Source organism: Anolis carolinensis, chromosome 1, assembly GCF_035594765.1.
Source record: "Anolis carolinensis isolate JA03-04 chromosome 1, rAnoCar3.1.pri, whole genome shotgun sequence".
Lineage (NCBI taxonomy): Eukaryota > Metazoa > Chordata > Lepidosauria > Squamata > Dactyloidae > Anolis > Anolis carolinensis.
In genome coordinates this window covers 163,494,124-163,512,773 of record NC_085841.1, presented here as the reverse complement: position 1 = coordinate 163,512,773, position 18,650 = coordinate 163,494,124, and the positions used below count along the sequence as shown (strand labels likewise).

Below are 18,650 nucleotides of genomic sequence, written 5' to 3'. Positions count from 1 at the left end.
ATACTTGCTCTAGCTGGAGGAATCAGTTATGTGATTTGTTACTTGTAAATATTTTGTTAGGCAAGGTACTTTTCTTTGTAACCAATCATATCCCTGTGGTTTCTACCCTTGTATACCAATACACAATAACTTTGCTGCTTGTCTGTCAGCCTAGTAATTAACACACACCAATATCCTTGAATGTTTTGCTTACCTGTTTCATCTGCCTAGACAAAAATACTGTCTTTTGTAAGCATTTTCTGAACGTTTTCTTTTTTCCTTTAAAGACGTTGGTGTTGCACAAACAGCAGAAAAACATAAGTCTCACCCCAAGGATGATGAAGAGCAAATTGCAAAATACAGGGAACTCCTTCGGGGTATTCAGGAAAAAGAAAAAAAGCATCAAGAAACTGATATGGAAATGGAGATTAAATGGGTCCCAGGTAAGTGACTTATGCAGTTAACCTGTATTACTCAAGTGTAATGCACCATCAAAGCTAATTTGCAACACAATTTTCAAAACCCTGAAACCAGTATTTGCTGGCAAATGTAATGAGCAGTGACAAAAAGTGCACTCTTTGTAATTTGTTCCAAAAAGGTGTACAAGTTGCTATGCACTTAGAATTAATTCCTTTTTAAAAAACAAAAGTGTTAGAGCACCAAAGCTTCCAGGAATGGAAGAGAAAACCTTGGGGTGCATGTATGCTGTAGAATGAATATGCTTTAACTGCCCTGACTGCTATGGGAGTCATGGGGGCTGTAGTTTGGGATGGTGGGGATTGCCAAAAAATGCTGATGCTTCACCAAACTACACATCCCAGGATGGCATAGCATTGAGCCAGGGCAAGATAACTACCCTCAAATAGGAGCTCCTAGTGTAACTCCTGAATTAGCTTCTCCTTTTGCTTAAAAAGGTGAGCATTAGATTTGAGTAAATACGTTGTTTCTGTGAAGCTGGCCCCATCAGTCTGTTAAAGTCTAATCCTGTTATGGTTTACAGTTTTACAATTTAAATTTGATTGCTATTCCTGACTAGAGTAGACCCACTGAATCAATAACTTTTCAAAAAATGTTGACTTAGATTTCAAGTAATTCATTGAGTGGTAGAAGTAGCAGGTGGACTTAGGCCTTTTAGGGGGTAGGATTTCAAGTTAATTGCTTTGTGTTTTTAGATACACAACAGATTAATGTCACCCATGCTTCTGTGCCAACTCTGTTAAAGCTATCAGACTGAAAGATACTCAGGGTGTAGTTTTCATTTTTTTTTCTGGCTGTTTTTTTTTTGTTGTTATTGTTTTTTGCTGACCCTTGAATGTTTTTGCTCTTGTAGCCTTGGGGTTGTTCCCTCCCTCTTTAAGATAAGCTGAGATTTCTCATTATAGACTCATTTTTACCTTTAATATGATTGAAGGAGAGTTGCTTTTTCACTGACACCTTTTCTCTTGTGAAGCATTGCAAAGTTACTCATAGTCAAAATATTTTGCTGATGTTTCTGCTATGAAAACAGCCAAGGCCATTTCTGAAAAACAGCTTGTCCTATCAATGCTTAGCAATGGCAAAATGTCACTATACACAAGTGCAGCTTCCTGATTTCTCTTCTTCTTGTGCATTTTCCTTTCCACCTATACCTATATCAACTTCACCCTCAGCTCCCAGGAGAAGATCTCATAATGTCTTGGGCACACTTGGGTTTTCCTGCCTCTCTTGACTTCTGATTGAGGGCTGATACAGTTTGAAAAATGTTATGTTTTGATATGTTCTAGCTGCCCCCATGGCAGTTGTTTCTACATGTTTGGTTTGAAATAGGAATATAAGCCTCGTCTAACTCCAAACAATAGCTTGCTATGGTATCAGTGATGCACACTCCCCTCATGGTGAGTTGCTGCACATAGATTTGATTAAACATTATGGAAGCAATTCACTATGAAGGAACTACAGAGGGTGCTAAAATGCATACACATTTTAGGGAAAGGGAAAGGGAAACACTGTATTAAAATTGTGTGCTAAGTATTTATACCAATAACAACAGATAAGTACAGCTCATGCAATTACAAGAGGTGCTCAAAGTTGTTGCCATCAGTGTTGAAACACTTCTGATTACAGTGAACTACTTTTTTTTCGTGCCAGGAGCAACCTGAGTTGCTTCTGGAGTGAGAGAATTGGCCGTCTGCAAGGACGTTGCCCAGGGGACTCCCGGATGTTTTGATGTTTTACCATCCTTGTGAGAGGCTTCTCTCATGTCCCCGCATGGAGCTGGAGCTGATAGAGGGAGCTCATCTGCACTCTCCCCGGGATTCGAACCTGGTAGTCTTCAGGTCAGCAACCCAACCATCAAGTCGCAAGGCTTTTATCCCCTAGGCCATCGGAGGCTCCTAGTGAACTACTGATTGAGTAAGTGTCCACTGTTTACAGTGAACTACTGCTGTGCATGCTATTTCAATTTCTTCCCAAAGTAATAATGATCATAAAACTTTTTTTTATACCTTGCCACCATCTCCCATAGGGACTCAGGGCGGCTTACAAATTAGCACACGATGGTGCCATAGACACATAAAATGCAGTACATCAACATTTAAAATCAATAACACATTTACATAAAACCACACATATAAAATTAACAAAAAACAAACTCAATTTCAATAAAATAATCAGTAAAATGTGGCTATAGTAAAAAGTACCAACAGTGTTGCCAGTCTTCTATGGCACACCACATCCCCATATGTAGAATTCAAGGGATGTTAAGTAAGGAGAACGTGGGGGAAACTCAACCACTCCTCTTTATCTTCTTTGTCCTGGCTAACTTATCAAGGTAAGTGCTCACTTCTCGATGGAAGTGTGATAGATACAGATAGATATAGATAAATACAACATATTAAAATACAGTAGAGTCTCACTTATCCAACGTTCTGGATTATCCAACGCATTTTTGTAGTCAATATTTTCAATACATCGTGATTTTTGGTGCTAAATTTGTAAATACAGTACTTACTACATAGCATTACTGCGTATTGAACTACTTTTTCTGTCAAATTTGTTGTATAACATGATGTTTTGGTGCTTAATTTGTAAAATCATAACCTAATTTGATGTTTAATAGGCTTTTCCTTAATCCCTCCTTATTATCCAACGTATTCGCTTATCTAACGTTCTGCCAGCCTGTTTATGTTGGATAAGTGAGACTCTACTGTACATAAATTAAAATACACACAACCTAGACCAGCATGGACAAACTTCAGTCCTCCAGGTGTTTTAGACTCCAACTCCCAGAAATCCCAGATAGCTTACTGGCTATTAGGAACTGTGAGAGTTGAAGTCCAAAACACCTGGAGGGCCAACGTTTGCCATTGCCTGCTCTAGACTGACACCAATACCAATAAAATGTAGGTTAAAATTAACAGTTTCAAATTAGCTTGGTTGACCTGTTGAAAAGATAGATGTTAGTTGGGTGTTAAATTCCAAAAGTTCATGGAGCTGTCCAGCAGATCATTCCACAGTTATGGGGCAGGCAATGAAAAGGTCCTCTGGGTGACGGTTGCAAGTTGGGTTCTGGCTGGTTGGAGTAGATGCCCCACAGAGAACCTCAGTGTCTGGGGCAGATTGTACAGGCAGTCCTGTAGGTAAAATCTCTTAAAATGCATCTATATCTTTGGCACGCACTATAGTGACACCAGCTTCCGTGTGAATTCTGACTAAGCAAGTTGGTCATTTAAGACCACTGCCAACACGCCTACTGTGAGGAGAGCAGAAATTGTTAATTTTCTTTAGCAGATCCACTGACTTTACAGCATTTGAATTTCTTGACACCTGAATAATGAAGTGATGTGTATGTGTATGCAGGAGCAAAGGCATACAATACATTTTCCAGCTTTGAACCATATGTTGTTTGCTCCAAATAGTTCATTTTTCCCTTATGTTTTTCCTATTGTGGCCACTTAAGACAATCACTTTCATTCTTGGGAAACAATTTAGACAGCAGTTTCCAAGGCATTCTAATATGTGGTGGAAGTTCATTCCCTTTCTTTGTTTTCTGTAGAGGCCATGCTACATTTAAGTCCTACTTTTCAAGATGGAATAGCAGGTTTCATTTTCTGGGCTTTCAGATCCTTCCACTTTTTTTTTACAATTCTCTCTGCTGTGGAATGATCTGCTTCAACACCTAATACTGCCTCTTTAGGAAAACTCGGCAAAGTAACCGTCACCATATAATATGTCAAAAGTATATTTATTTTTGTGGTTCTACTGTCAACCATCCAATTATTTTATTTGCAATAACTTTAGTATTCTGACTACAAACTAAAATTATGTTGAAATCATCTCATGCTATCCTGTCTGCTGGATTGTGTGCAAGCAGAAAAAAATAAGCCAAGAAAAATGTTTTAAATTTTCATTTATTTATTTAGTTAGCTGGTTAGTTGCTGTTAACAGGAGTTATGCAAAGGCGAAATTAAGTCATTCCAACTAAAGTAAATGATGCAAAGTACTAACTTCAGAACAGAAAGTTTGGTCTCACAGCACCAAACCATGGCATGGCATTATGTCTGAACAAAACATGGGGGGGGGGGGGGGAGGGTTGGGAGGGAGACAGGGAGAGAGAGAGAGAGAGAGAGAGAGATATTAAAGTTCAGATCTGAAGTTTCCACACTCCACAACCCAAACTTCAGCTACCACTCCACATTGTATACCAAACCTTGTAACTTGATTTCTTTTAAAATAAATAGCTTCACACTCCTTTCCCGTGTTCTATGGCATGGGAGGCTTGGATGAGGCAGTACATTATTCCACAGAATGTAATTTTCCTGTTTAGCCTTATGAAGTTGTCATTTGCCATGGAAACAGAGGATGTTTCTTTCAACCCCACATTTACCATGATATCCAGCTTCTTCTAGCTGTTGACAGGTCTGGAAATGCTAACTTAAGATGTTAGTCTTAGCATGCAAACATGACAAAAGGGATCAAAGAGATGAAAACTATGTCAGTTTTTTTATTTCTATTTCCTCTGGGAGTAAATAGAGGTAGAGATTAGTAAACTGGTGTTCCTTTGATTTTTTGGTTCCTATAGCTACTAATATAGTAGATATACGCAGTTAATTGGAACTCAAGCAGCTGGTAAAAAAAATTAAAGAAATAAAAAATAAATTCAGTTTTATAATGTAGTAAAATCAGTAAAACTAGTGTGAGACACAGTGTTGTAAATTTAACCAAATTAGAGCAGCTAATTTTATTGATTTTATACTTTCATTTTAGCGGTAGCTATTTATAGAAATAATTGTTCTAGTAACTTATTGGATTTCTCCAAACTAAAACATAATCAAATTACTATTGAAGCCTTGTCTTCAATGTCCCATTCTAATATCCTGTTTGTAATTTAGCAAATGTCTTTCTGTAACCGAAGTTAGATATAAAGGTGTAACTAATAGGAAAATAATTGCCACATGAATGTGTATTTTCAGAGGAATGTGTATGTGCTGGTGTGGATGGGGGTAGGTGGTATGCCTATGTGTGTGTTTTATTTATTATTTAAACTTATATGCCGCCACTCCCCTAGGGCTCTTGTATGTATTCTTGTATGTATGTCTACACTATATCATACATTTGTTACCTGAACAATGTATATTATGGGTTTAAAATGTATAAATGTGTGTGTTCTTGCAAAAATGACTGCCCTCTGCCTTCTGATAGTTCATCAGCTATTTCCAACCCATTTCAGACATTATATTGTATTCATAAAGGCTGATAACCTCTTAGGATCCTGATTAATGTACATGATTTTTTGAGCATAATAAATATGTCTTCTTAATAATCATGAGCATCTTCTTAAATTGTGCTTAGAAGATTGCTTCATTAATTAATGGCAGTTAGAGTAAATGGCTGGAGCATTCATGTAATCCAAACTTCAGTCTCATCAGGATGCATCTTCCAGTAGCCTTCTTGCATGAAAGCTCCCAACTGTGATCAACAGAAAATGAATAAGAAGGTCTGTGAGAAAGTGCACATTCTGGGTCTTAATCAACATATTGGAGACTCACATATTATCTAGTACCCTCCAAATATATTCAAAAGACAGGGTGGTGTTACTTATTGGCTAGTTGAGTTTATATCCTAGTTTTCCTTTTCAGCACACATGGCTTAGCAGTACAAACAGTCCTTCAGTTGCAAACATCTGACTTACAAATTACAGTTGAGAACAGGGGTGAGACAACAGGAATTGAGGGAAATCTTCCCCTTGGAAGGTAAATCCACTCCTGAAAGTCTTATCAGGGGGAAAGGAGATCTCCAATAAAGCTTTATCTCCAAATCTTGTTTCCACAACAACTCATTTTTTTTTCAAAATCCAGTTATCACAGGGACAGAAAGTAAGGTGAAATCTTCTGAACAGAGGCATAGACAGCAAAACAAATACCACAAGGGTGTTAGTCCTTTCCTGTGCTATCCAAAGTGCATATATATATATATATATATATATATATATATATATATATATATGGCTGAAGTTAGTTAAAAAATATACCTGTTTCAACTGACATACAAATTGAACTTAAGAACAAACCTCCAGAACTTGTAACTTAGTTCAAAAGCTGGGTTGCAGTTAAACATTAAAAAAAAACCCAAGATGATGGCACCCAGACTACAGTAGCTCAGCAGTTAAAACTGCTAGCTGCAGGAAAAACTGCTGACCGGAGGTTTAGCAGTTTGAAGCCATGAGTCAGGGTGAGCTCCCACTGTTAGCCCTAGCTTCTGCCAATCTAGCAGTTCGAAAGCATGCAGTGCAAGTAGATCAATAGGTATCACCTCGGCGGGAAGCTAAAAGGGTGCCCCATTCAGACATGCCAGCAAAAAGATTGGAGGCTTCTTGGCATGGAAAAATGAAACAAGAGCACCTCCCCATGGCCAGAGTTGAGCATCGCCTCCAGACACCGGAGATGAAAAAAGAAAGGCCTTTACCTTATCTGTTTATTGTATGTCGTTGTTCGTTTTGTAAAATGCATTGTAATCCAATCTGAGTCCCTCCAGGAAGATAAAGCAGAATATAAATAAAGTGTATTATTATTATTATCTAATGTAAATCTTTAATCTAATCTAATCTAATTTAAATCTATCTAAATCTAACTCTAATCTAAATCTAATCTAAATCTAATCTAAATCCATAATAAAAGCGAAAACACGTATGTGTGTATGTGGCACGGATGTCTGCTGACACAGACAGCCTCCGGCCTCCACAAACAGGCTATACTTCCCAGGGTTAAGAATCTAGCAAGTCACTCTTTTCCACTGACATTGCGGTTACAGCGAGCGCCATGAACATGCAGCCCAGCCCCTGCCAATGTCCTTCCCAAACACTACACCCACCACCCAAGGAATGCTTTCGTTTGGGGACCATTTCAGCCTAGATTTTGCTTTTTCTTCCACCACAGGCAGGCATCCCAGGGTTCTCCATTGCTGTGGAATTTGCATGGCCCTGCCCACTGCCCTTTCCTTTCCAATCTCTCTGCATAACAAACAGAGCAGAACTGAGCTGCAACTAAACTTACTGGAGGAGTTTAGGGATTGACTCCACATGGTGGAAGTTGTAGTTCACCCTGCATCAAGTCAGAGCACTGTCACTCCTACTGGGGAATATAGAGGAGTTGTACTTCACCTACACCCAGAATGCTATGAACCTAAACAATGATGGCTCTCGGCCAAACTTGCCATGCAGACCCGATATGCCCAGATTTGACTACTGGTGGGTTTGGAGGGCAACTGGAATGGAAGTTGAGGAGTAGTAGGTACTGGGATTTATAGTTCACCTACAATGAATGAGCATCACACTTGGCACACAGAGCCCCCATAACCAATACAACATATTGGACAAGTTTGGGAAAAAGGGAGTTATAATTCACCTGCAGCCAGATAAACACTGACCCCCCACCAACAATGCACTAGGACTACACTTCACACAGAGAAGCCTCATGACCTACTGAACATACTGCAGGTATTTGTGGGAAGGGGCCTTGATTTTGGGAGTTGTAGTTCACCTCCATCCAAAGACCACTGAACCCAGCCAATGATGAATCTAGACCAAACTTGGCACACAGACTGAATATTGCCTGCTGTGGATACTGATAGATATTTCGGGGCAATTGCCCCGGGAATCTGGAAGTTGCAGTAGTTCACCCCCTTCCAGAGAGAACTGCAGCACACCTGGTATACACACCCAAAATGGCCAACTTATAATACTGGCAGGGTTTGGGGAAGATTCAGCCACGATTCTGGGAATTGTAGTTCACCCACTCCAAACAGAATACATAACATTAAAAGACAAATAATACCATTCTCAAATGACCTGGGCATCGCCAGGTCCCCAAGCTAGTTGTTGTTGTTGTTGTTGTTGTTGTTAGGGACTGCCTGCATTTTGGGGAGGGGGGAGGGGAGATCATATTGAGAAAAATTGAATGATAGAAATAAACATGATTTTCATAGCTGAGTGAGGCCTTTTCACCTGAATCTCCCAAATCCCTGCAACATTCTAACCACTACCCCACAGTATAGGAAAAAAAATATGTGACAGCATATTAGGAGGACAAGATTAATTTTTAGCATTATTATCTCTGAGACCCTTGAGAGCAGCTTGGTGAATCTCTTTTGTAACCCTTCAATTTCCATTTCTCTTGATTTGTGAGTTTCAGTGTGGCTTCACACTGGAAAACCATTTCTCCTTCTTTAGATGTTTGAATATAGGTCTTCATTCAAGATCTAACCTGATCTCTTATGTATTTTTCTGGTTGACTGCAGGACTTAAAGAAAGTGCAGAAGAAATGGTGAGAAACAAATTAGAGGGAAAAGATAAACTGACCCCATGGGAACAATTTCTAGAGAAAAAAAAAGAGAAGAGAAAACTGAAGAAAAAACAAAAGGTAGTGTTTACTTGAAATCAAGCACTCTCACATTTTGTGTTACCAAAGAATCCTGTTCCAAGGTGACTCATCTGACAAGGAATCTTATGTGTGTATTACAAAACAAAACTTGGAAAAACAGGTTTTATTGCTAATATTAACAGTAAAGTCACCCCTCCACTTCCACATATTTCATATTTGCAATTTATTTACAAGCTTGTATTGCCAGTTCCTACCAGTTGGAGTTGCTGTGTAAACAACCATGGCTTTCAAGAAGAGGAGGAGCTGACCCCATGTGCCACTTCACTTACCCCAAGGACCCAGCTCATTGTCCTCTTCCTGTGTTTTGCAAGTGTCTGTTTTGCCCAGGGAAAGAAAAGGAAATAGCAGGCAAAACAGAAAAATGTGGTACACAGGAAGAGAAAGAAGAACTGAATCCAAAGGATAAATTATGTTGCGGGCACATGTGGGGCAGGTTCCTACTCCTCTTTGTATTTTTTCATGTTTCATTTCCCCTCGATGTCTCCCTTCCTTTGCCCAGATGAAACAGCAGCAGTGCCCCATTCCCTACCCTCCCACCTCCCAGGAGATATTTGTGGTTTTTGCATTTTCATGAAGTACCTGTAAACATCTCCAAAGTGGAAAGACAACTGTATACCATAGCCAGCTTAGCCAATGACCATATTCACTGTGAGATGCTGAGAACTGTACTCCAAAGATAAGAATTTTACAAGCTCTGCCACAGAGCCCTAAAAGTTGCAGATAATTAAGATAGGCTTGGCATTCTCCAGGTACTGCATCTTGCAGGAAAAGTTTGGTATAAGCAGCCTTTCAAGAAGGTGTAGTTCATTTTCTACTAATGAATGTATGGTATATCCTGCCCATCAAAAGATGTCTTGGATGCTTTATTGTATTCTGCAACAAAATATAATGTAATAAAATAAGAACAAAACAGCAGGTAAAAAAGTATCATAAACTAATTCAGAGCTGATGATGATTTTAAAATCTGCCTTGCTTTGAAAAAAATGTAATATGTATTGCAATGCAGCGTGCCACAAAAGAGGGATCCATAAGCAGGCTGTGGATTGCCACTCTTCATACTTCAGTCAGAAGAGAAGTTTGGGAAAATACTTTCCAAGCTGGACTTACTGTGCAGATAGTCTGCTCTGGGAGGTTTGCTGCAGCTGCTAGTCTTTTCAGTGAGCAGATCCTGAGAAGCTTCCAAGGAGTGCTGGACTCCCTGGAACAAAACTGGAAAACCTGTGTACTTTTCCTTTTGGAAATCTTATTTTTGAAACGAGTTTATAGAAAATGAGAATAAGGAAGTGATTGGTCACAAGGTAATTCTAAGTCATAACAGCTCTGAGTACTTTTCATCTTCCTTTGGCAGAGAAGTGAATGAAAAACAAGTTGTGATTAAGGGTAGGATGAAGGATGAATATCTTAAGCTATCCAGAAAATCTCCTTTGATCCCACGTCCTTGATAAATTCTGCATTGCTAAAGGAAGTGGTCATTGTTGTTGCTAAAATATCATCATCTCTGAACTGAGCTGCCAAGCCATGGATGAAAAATGATAGCTTTCTCCAAAGTCTTATATACTGAGTAAAATTTGCCTGCAGAATTTTAGCAGCGTGTCCTTTCTTAACGTTGGGAAAGTCTTCAAAGAAATTCACATTTTGAGATCCCTTTAGAAAATTGATGAGTGTCTCTACGATAGACGTTCTTCATTGTTTCTATAAAGTCAACAATAGAGGTGCCAGACATTTCTTATGTTTAAGGCTAACATTTCTCTGAGAGCATGGTAACGCTATATGGATGTCAGCCAAGGAACTCATAAAACAGACAACCATGTTTGAAAATACACTTTATTTTGGAACTTTTAATCCAGCAGACTTAATGGATAATTTGTGTTAGGTCATGCTGTATGTTAGATCAGCAGCTGTTTGTAAATGCAGCCATTGCCCTTCCCTTTAAATGCACTATTCACTGTATTCTGCCCGTGGAACTGGGGGGCGTACAGGAGCAGTTGTTAGTTTATTCAAGTTAGTGTCAGATGATATCTTTTTGTAAAAAAGATAGAAGATAGATGCATTCGACAACACATTTGACAACAGATAGGTGCATTGTTTGAAGTTTTATGATTGCTTTTGGTTTCAGAGAAATTACACTGGCCAACACACATTTTGGTGCTTCAAATGTTAGGCCTGTTTCTGGGTATATTTGATCTGCTGATTCCAAAAATGGTGCTGGTTTCCCCCCAACCAGCTCTTTTTGAGATACAGAACATATGCCATGTACCAGGTGCCATATGCTCACCCATAGAAAACTATGATAACCATGTGCTATGCAAGAACATGGAAAAAAGACGAAATACCAGAAGAAGACATATGGATAACAAAAATACTAGAGATCAGAAATATGGACAGACTTACTTTCCTCATGTCAAAAAACAAGGGAATGAAAATAAAAGAAACAGATTGGAAACAAGTAACTGAATATCTCATACAAAGGAACAAAAAGATACTTATTTGAAAAGAAGAAAATGCTAAGAAAAAGAAAGGGAAAAAGAAAGGGAGAGACAATAAGATCTACAGAAAAAATAGAAACTATCATTACTATTTACCTTCTACTCAATTTTTTTATGTTTAAGTCCACACAAAATCTCGAAGATTATAACTTTAAATTATATAATTCAATAGTGAAAAAAATACAAATAACTCTTTTAAGATAACCGAATTCTGTAAATAATATCTAATATACTCATACCATGCTAGATACATTGGACTATATATCTTTTTTTTCTTTTTTTTCTTTTCTTTCTCTTCTCTTTCCTTCATATTTTATTCTTTCTTTTCTTAATCTCTTTAACCCTATCTATATTTTATCATTGTAACATAAAATAAATCTTAATAAAGAATATATTAAAAAAAGAAAAGAAAACTTATAACCTTATCTAAGAAACCTGAACTGATGCGGTCTATCCAATGCAATTTTCTAAATCAGCGGCTGAAATATCATCAGGAACAGGTCTATAAACCAAGACACCAAGAAAAGAAAGTGTTATTGTTGTGGCTACAGCCAATATGTACTTTTTATTGAAAGGAAGTCATCTCTTTCTGTATATATGTAGAAGAACCTATTGTTTTCCAGATGTTTTTCCATACAATACTCAGAAATCTTTATCACTGGCCATGCCATGAAAGGCTTGTTAGACTTTAGTAGTTGTTTTAAACCATTTTCTTCCCTTGTTATAATTTAGTGCCTAGAGAATACTATTTTTATGTAAGCCATTTAAATATTTTTCATACTTGTTTAATTTTGATATTTTTTAATATGTTTCAGGGCGGTGATGAGGAAACATTGGTCGAAGATGAGTATCCATCTGATGTTGATTTGAATGACCCATACTTCGCTGAGGAACTAAAAAAAACAGGTTAGATATCATTCTGTTAGTCATGTGTGATAAAGGTTGATGCCTTAGATATTATTTAGTGAAATTTTGAGAGAATTTCTGGCAGTTCTCCATTGAGGTGCAAACTTTACAGCCAGTAGACAAGAAGACAGACCTTCTTAACAACTGGTTAATGAATAAAAGGTTGGAAGTGGAGCAAAAGAACAATTTGACATTTTTTGCAGTGTACAAAAAAGCATAGCTTGCTGTTTATACGTATTAAGACCTGCAGTCATTGCAAAATGAATTTTTAGATTATACCAATAAAATTAGAATGGAAGTAGAATGTAAATAAATCCCAAAAGGAAAGCATACATCCATACATTTAAAAGTCTTAAATGTTGAAACCTGCCTCAAGTCATGAGCAGAGGCAAGTAAGAAATAAAATAATAATAATAGTAATAATAATAAATAATATTAACAATAATAATATTTTAAATATATTAAAACAACATCGTATATTTTGTGGTAGGATTATTATGTTTTATTGTATGAATTTATTTCTCAATTTTTGTATATCTGTAGAAAAAACTCCTCCAAAACTACTGACCCTAACAGAAACACTCCTAGTCTTCCTTCTATAATATGAACATAGGAATGATACCATCAATGTTTATTTATATATTTTCTGCCTTTCTCCTAAGAAAGGGCCCCAAATGATTTATAATAAAACTTCAAAGAAAATATCTAAAGCAATGTGTAATACTGAAAGAAACATTAAACCATCACACTGAAAATATTAATGTAAACAAAATTAAAAATACATTAATTACATTATCCATATACACCAGCATACCCACTGCACATCCAACCAACTGACTAAAAGCTGCAATTCTGTTTAATCTGAAGACATTTGACTGTTGCCTGAAAGAGAGCAGAGCGGTAGCCACTCAGGCTTTCTTGGGAGGGAGTTTCTTAGCCTGGGAGTAGCCAGTGAGAAGTCTTTGTCCTGTTTCCTCACCAGAGAAGCCTGGGAAAATGTTGGGATGAAGAGAAAGCCTTCTCCCAAAGATCGCACTTTGGCAGATTCGTTTGGGGTAATGTGGGCTTTCAGGCATCCTGCATCGAAGAGATCACCATCATGGCTTTGTTGCAACAATGTAGTAGATTTGTGATCAACAAAATGGAGGTGGTTTTTATTAAGGAGATTGCTTACAAAAGGAAACAAACTGTTATTCTATAACTGACTAAGAGTTATTAAATGTGCTTAGGATAAATAGCTTTTTCCTGCTTCTAATAAGGAAGAAAGTCTTCTCTAGATCATTAGATTTTCCCTCAAAACAGACTTACCTGAACTCTATTTCTGAAACCTTCATGTGCCAAGATCATTTTCCTCTTCAATATTTCACCATAGTCTCAAAGTGTCCCACTTCAGCCACTGGTTCTAGGTTACAGGTCTTGCCCAGAAATATTCTTACAGACTGGTTTTCTCCCGTAATTATCTAAGTTCTTTATGAGATCTTTTTTCTTTTCTTGCCAGTCACCAGGTCTTTTCCCTTGCTTCTGCTTAAGCAAACCCATAACAGTCTCCTCAGGTGTCTACAATTAACTCTTCTTTACACTTCTTGGTTAACACTTACTGAAACTTTTGACTGCCAGTCACATTTGATGCCCCTCCTTCCCCAGTCCAGGGAAAGGTACCTTGTGCCTGTAGTCATTTTCAAACTCAACTGAAGCATCCCTCCCATAACAGCTGTCAAAAAGGCAAAAACTTGATAATAATAATAAACTTTATTTTTCTATCCCTCCACCATCTCCCCGAAGGGACTCAGGGCGGCTTACATAGGGACAAGCCAGAACAACAACATAGCATGATATTAGAAACACAATAATTAAATAATTAAACAGTAATTTTAAACTACTAAAACACAAGATAAAACAACATAACATGACAATTACTTTAAAAGCCTGAGCATCCATTGCTCAAAAAAGCTATTTCCTTATCTCTAATGAGTGCCTGCCCTACTCAGTTATATTCTAAGTGTGCCCAAGAGAAATTTTGAAAAGCAGAAATGTTCAGAGTATAAACAGATATAAATATAGTGTTTATTTAGAATGGTTAACAAAAACAAATTGATTTCAACAGTTAGTAGCCTAGGAGCCTCAGCAGAATTTAGCCAACTTGGACTTTCTGTATTAGGTCAGGACTAGGTGTTCTGCAAACAGAAGGGCTACTTTCACTAACAGAAGTGACTATCTTATCACTGTAAGAGTACTCAACGGAACCAAAGTGTTCTTCTGACAAACAACAGTTCAAAGGGAGTAGCAGTGGAAGGAGTAAGGGTCAGGTCTGAGTCAGAACATGAGGTCCTTATAATTATGGAGAGTCAAATATAGGGATCAAAAGAGAAGCTGGTGTCAAGTAGCCAGAGAAGCACACTACTTGGTTGTGAAACAGTAAAAGGGATAGTCCAAAGTGTGATAGGGGAAGTAAGCTGAGAATATCAGTTCACTGGATTGTGCCTGTATGTTTTAGGGCAGTTGTAATTCATCTCTTTTACATGTTATTAAATACAAAGATCTGCATGCATTAAATTTTACAACACTGAGCATCATAACTCAAACTCATGTACGTGCAGCTACTAATTCAAGCAATAAATTGCAAATTTCTGTTTAATAATGTTTGAAAAGTTTCGTTTAGTGTTTAGGCATGCAATACACTTTGAAAAAAACACAGTAAATTGGCTGTAGAATACCAAGAAAATATGAGAAAACTGCTACATCCGAGCTATGCTCCAAGGCATGGCTATAAAATTTGCTCATAACTGTTCCAAGTCTAGATTATTAACTTTTCAGTAGTAAATTTATTTTTTCAGTGGAAGATAGAATGGATATTTCTTACTGGCTGATGATGATGGAAAACAAATTGAAATTAATTGGACTTGATAGGCCAATAAAACAAAGTTCATGCAAACTAGAGAGGAAGGAATATTGAAATTGCTCTGTAAAAGTTAATATATCCTCCTTTTTATCATACCTGAACAGTTTTTATTAACATGATTATTGTTCTCTTTTAATCCCTGGAAACTAAGTCTGTATACGAGATTCACAAGCATTGTGGTTTGCCTGTTCCAAAATCTTTCATTGCATAGTTGATTTTATAGTGGAGATAAACAATTAATTCTGCATGCTTGCCCAACAAGAAAGGGAAGAAAGAAAGGGAATAAATGAATGAGTAACAAGCTTCCTCATTTATTTTCTTCCTGGACTATTGTTTGCAAAATCTTCAAGAGCGTGCAACACACAAAATCAATTCGGGGGGGGGGGGGGGGGGGAGGAAGCTTGATTCTTTCGAAAAACTACAATTTTATCTTTTTAAAATCTGCCTTTATGGAACGTGTGTATTAGCATGGCTTCTGGGTCTGGATTTTAAAAAACATCCATTTTTGCAAGTACGTTAAGTGTGTTCTAAATGTTTTTAGCTTGACTTTTAGGAGAAGAAATGCTGTCTACAGAACTGCCTGTTTTTGAAGGTTGTGACCATTTGTGCCCTAATGCATTACAAGTCTTTGTTGTGGTGGTTGCTTTGTGACCCATTCTGAAAGGTTAGGAAGACGATTACTATTCCTAAATGTGGGGTGCATTAAGTGAATTGATTTAAATGCTGGTTGGCTGAAGGAATCAGATTGAGGAAGATTGTGAAAATTGTGGCAGGTAGTTCCATAGATCCGGAGGGGGATTGTTTCAAGATGGAATCATGAGAAAGGCTTTCTTCATACAGCGATGTGAGGACAGAAGGACATATGGGTATTGATACCTTAAAGATTTATGTAGTGCTCATGGTCTGAAAATTTCAAAGCAGGGTACATGAATAAAATGTTAAATATACTGCATGATGCCAGTATGCCCCCCACAAACTTTTGACGGCTTCTAGATGCAAATTGACACACACTACATCAAATAGGAAAAGGTATGCAAAATTTGCTATGACAAAAAAAGAATACGTGTGTTTTTTTTGGGGGGGGGGGAATGCTGTCTACTGACACATCTTGGGATCTAGATTATTAAAATCCCTTAATGTTGGAGAAAAGTAAAGGGGAGTGGTGTCGATGCTTCTTTTAGGTTCTCCTAAGACAAGCTAAGCTCTTGCCTTTCACAACTCTACTTAGAGAAGTAGACAGTTCCATTTTTTAAATAAGAGTTAGAGTACACTATTTACATTGACCTGTAGATATGCTGAACGAGTTTTTGGAATCGATTTTTTGACCACAATTCCTAAACGTTCACATAAGTATATACAGTACAAAGGTCAACTTTAAAACAGAATTAAATTCTGAACATTTGAAACAGTCAATTCGTTTTTTTAAAAAGTTTCAAAATGTACAATTAAAATATGTTTTCAGATGCCCGCAGGATTAAGTCTTTGCCTGTCAATGGAAGGACCTTTTCTAACCTCAATGGGGAGGGAGTTCAGAAGCTTAGAGCAACCACTAGGAAAGCCCTACCTTGCATTCCCTCCAAGTTTGTCGGTAAAGATAGTGGGGCTAAGGGAAATATTGTTGCTGCACCAATAGTCATGGTATCCTGGAAACTGAAAGGCTTTTTTCATTTCATTGGCTCTCAATTCTGATGTCACAATGAACCATATAAGCTTTGACTAAAACTCTGAGCATTTGGGCTTTAGCACAACTGGCTAATCACCAACAGCAGTCGATCTTACCAACTGAAAGGTTGGCAGTTCGAAGCCCAGGTCGGGGTGAGCACTCAACCTTCATCCCAGCTCACTGTCCACCTAAGCAGTTGGAAAACAGCTGTAGCTGTGAGTAGAGAAATTAGGCACCGTTTAAGCAGGGAGGTATTTTAACAGCACCATAAAAAAGGGAAATACAAAAAATGCTAACGATCAAAGAACAAAGGAGGAAAGTGCTCATTGTCATAGAAGATGGAGTGAGAGCACCCCCCTGTAGCCAGAATTGAGCACAACCTCCAGGATGCTGACGTTGGAAAATGCCACAAATACCTCTACTTGTCTGTCTTGTATGTCCAACAGCATTGAATGTTTGTTGTGTACATGTTTTGTGATCTGCCCTAAATCCCCTTCAGTGTGAGAAGGGCAGAATATATATGTTGTAAATAAATAAATAAATAACATTGTACAGATATATTCCAACTAATTTAAATTGTTCATAGCTTGTGAACTTATTTGGAACAGTGTCATCAGCTGGGCCATATCTCCTTAGAATCAGCAACTAGCTTCAACGCTACAGGACAGCAGCTACCCATATTTAGCAGGTTGAACACAGAGAAAACAAACACTGTTGTGGGAAGCAAAAAGAGAGAGAAAGGAATAGATTTCTACCTTACTTAGAATCAGTCTGTAAAACTTGCAGGAGAGGGAGAAAAGAAATATGTATACTTTTGACCAGGACTCATTAAACTTTTTCCAATCATGACCCCTTTTTGCCCAAGACATTTTTATGTGACTCCTGTATATAAATGAGTATAAAATCAAACATTCACGGATAAACCAGCATTTGCAAGGGTTGCTAAACTAGCTGTTTTTCTTTTTTATGAAATTCAGCTGAAGAATTTTCTATAGAGTCCACTATAAACAAGTTGTGTTGTCGAAGGCTTTCATGGCCAGAATCACAGGGTTGTTGTATGTCTTTCGGGCTGTGTGGCCATGTTCCAGAAGCATTCTCTCCTGACGTTTCGCCCACATCTATGGCAGGCATCCTCAGAGGTTGTGAGGTATGGATAAACTAAGTCAGGAAAGGAAAGAATATATATCTGTGTAGAGTCCAAGGTGTGGCAAGAGTTCTTTGTCACTGGGAGCCAGCATTAATGTTTCAGTTAATCACCCTAATTGGCACTGGAAATGTTTTGTCCCTTGCCTGGGGGCATCCTTTGTTCAGTCAAGTCCTCATTGTGTTGGTTCCCATCTACTGTTTTGATTTTGGAGTTTTGTAATACTGGTAGCCAGATTTTGTTCATTTTCATGGTTTCTTCCTTTCTGTTGAAGTTGTCCACATGCTTGTGGATTTCAATGGCTTCTCTGTGTAGTCTGACATGATAGTTGTTAGAATGGTCCAGCATTTTTGTGTTCTCAAATAGTATTCTGTGTCCAGGCTGGTTCATCAAATGCTCTGCTATGGCTGATTTCTCTGGTTGAATTAGTCTGCAGTGCCTTTCATGTTCTTTGACTCTTGTTTGGGCGCTGCGTTTGGTGGTCCCTATGTAGACTTGTCCACAGCTGCATGGTATCCGGTAGACTCCTGCAGAAGAGAGAGGATCCCTCTTGTCCTTCGCTGACCGTAGCATTTGTTGGATTTTCTTCGTGGGTCTGTAGATAGTTTGTAGGTTGTGCTTCTTCATCAGCTTCCCTATGCGGTCAGTAGTTCCCTTG

The 18,650-nt window shown here is 37.9% G+C and overlaps 1 protein-coding gene across 2 annotated transcripts in view; it reads left to right on the top strand.

Annotated features, from left to right (window-relative positions):
- Nucleotides 1–18,650, top strand: part of esf1 (ESF1 nucleolar pre-rRNA processing protein homolog) — a 52,265-nt gene that overhangs the window by 24,155 nt on the left and 9,460 nt on the right. For both annotated transcript variants that reach the window (XM_008115135.3, XM_008115128.3), the window contains exons 9-11: nucleotides 267–422; nucleotides 8,752–8,873; nucleotides 12,196–12,286. In XM_008115135.3, coding sequence (XP_008113342.1) covers nucleotides 267–422; nucleotides 8,752–8,873; nucleotides 12,196–12,286 — 369 coding nt within the window. The remainder of the gene's footprint in view (nucleotides 1–266; nucleotides 423–8,751; nucleotides 8,874–12,195; nucleotides 12,287–18,650) is intronic.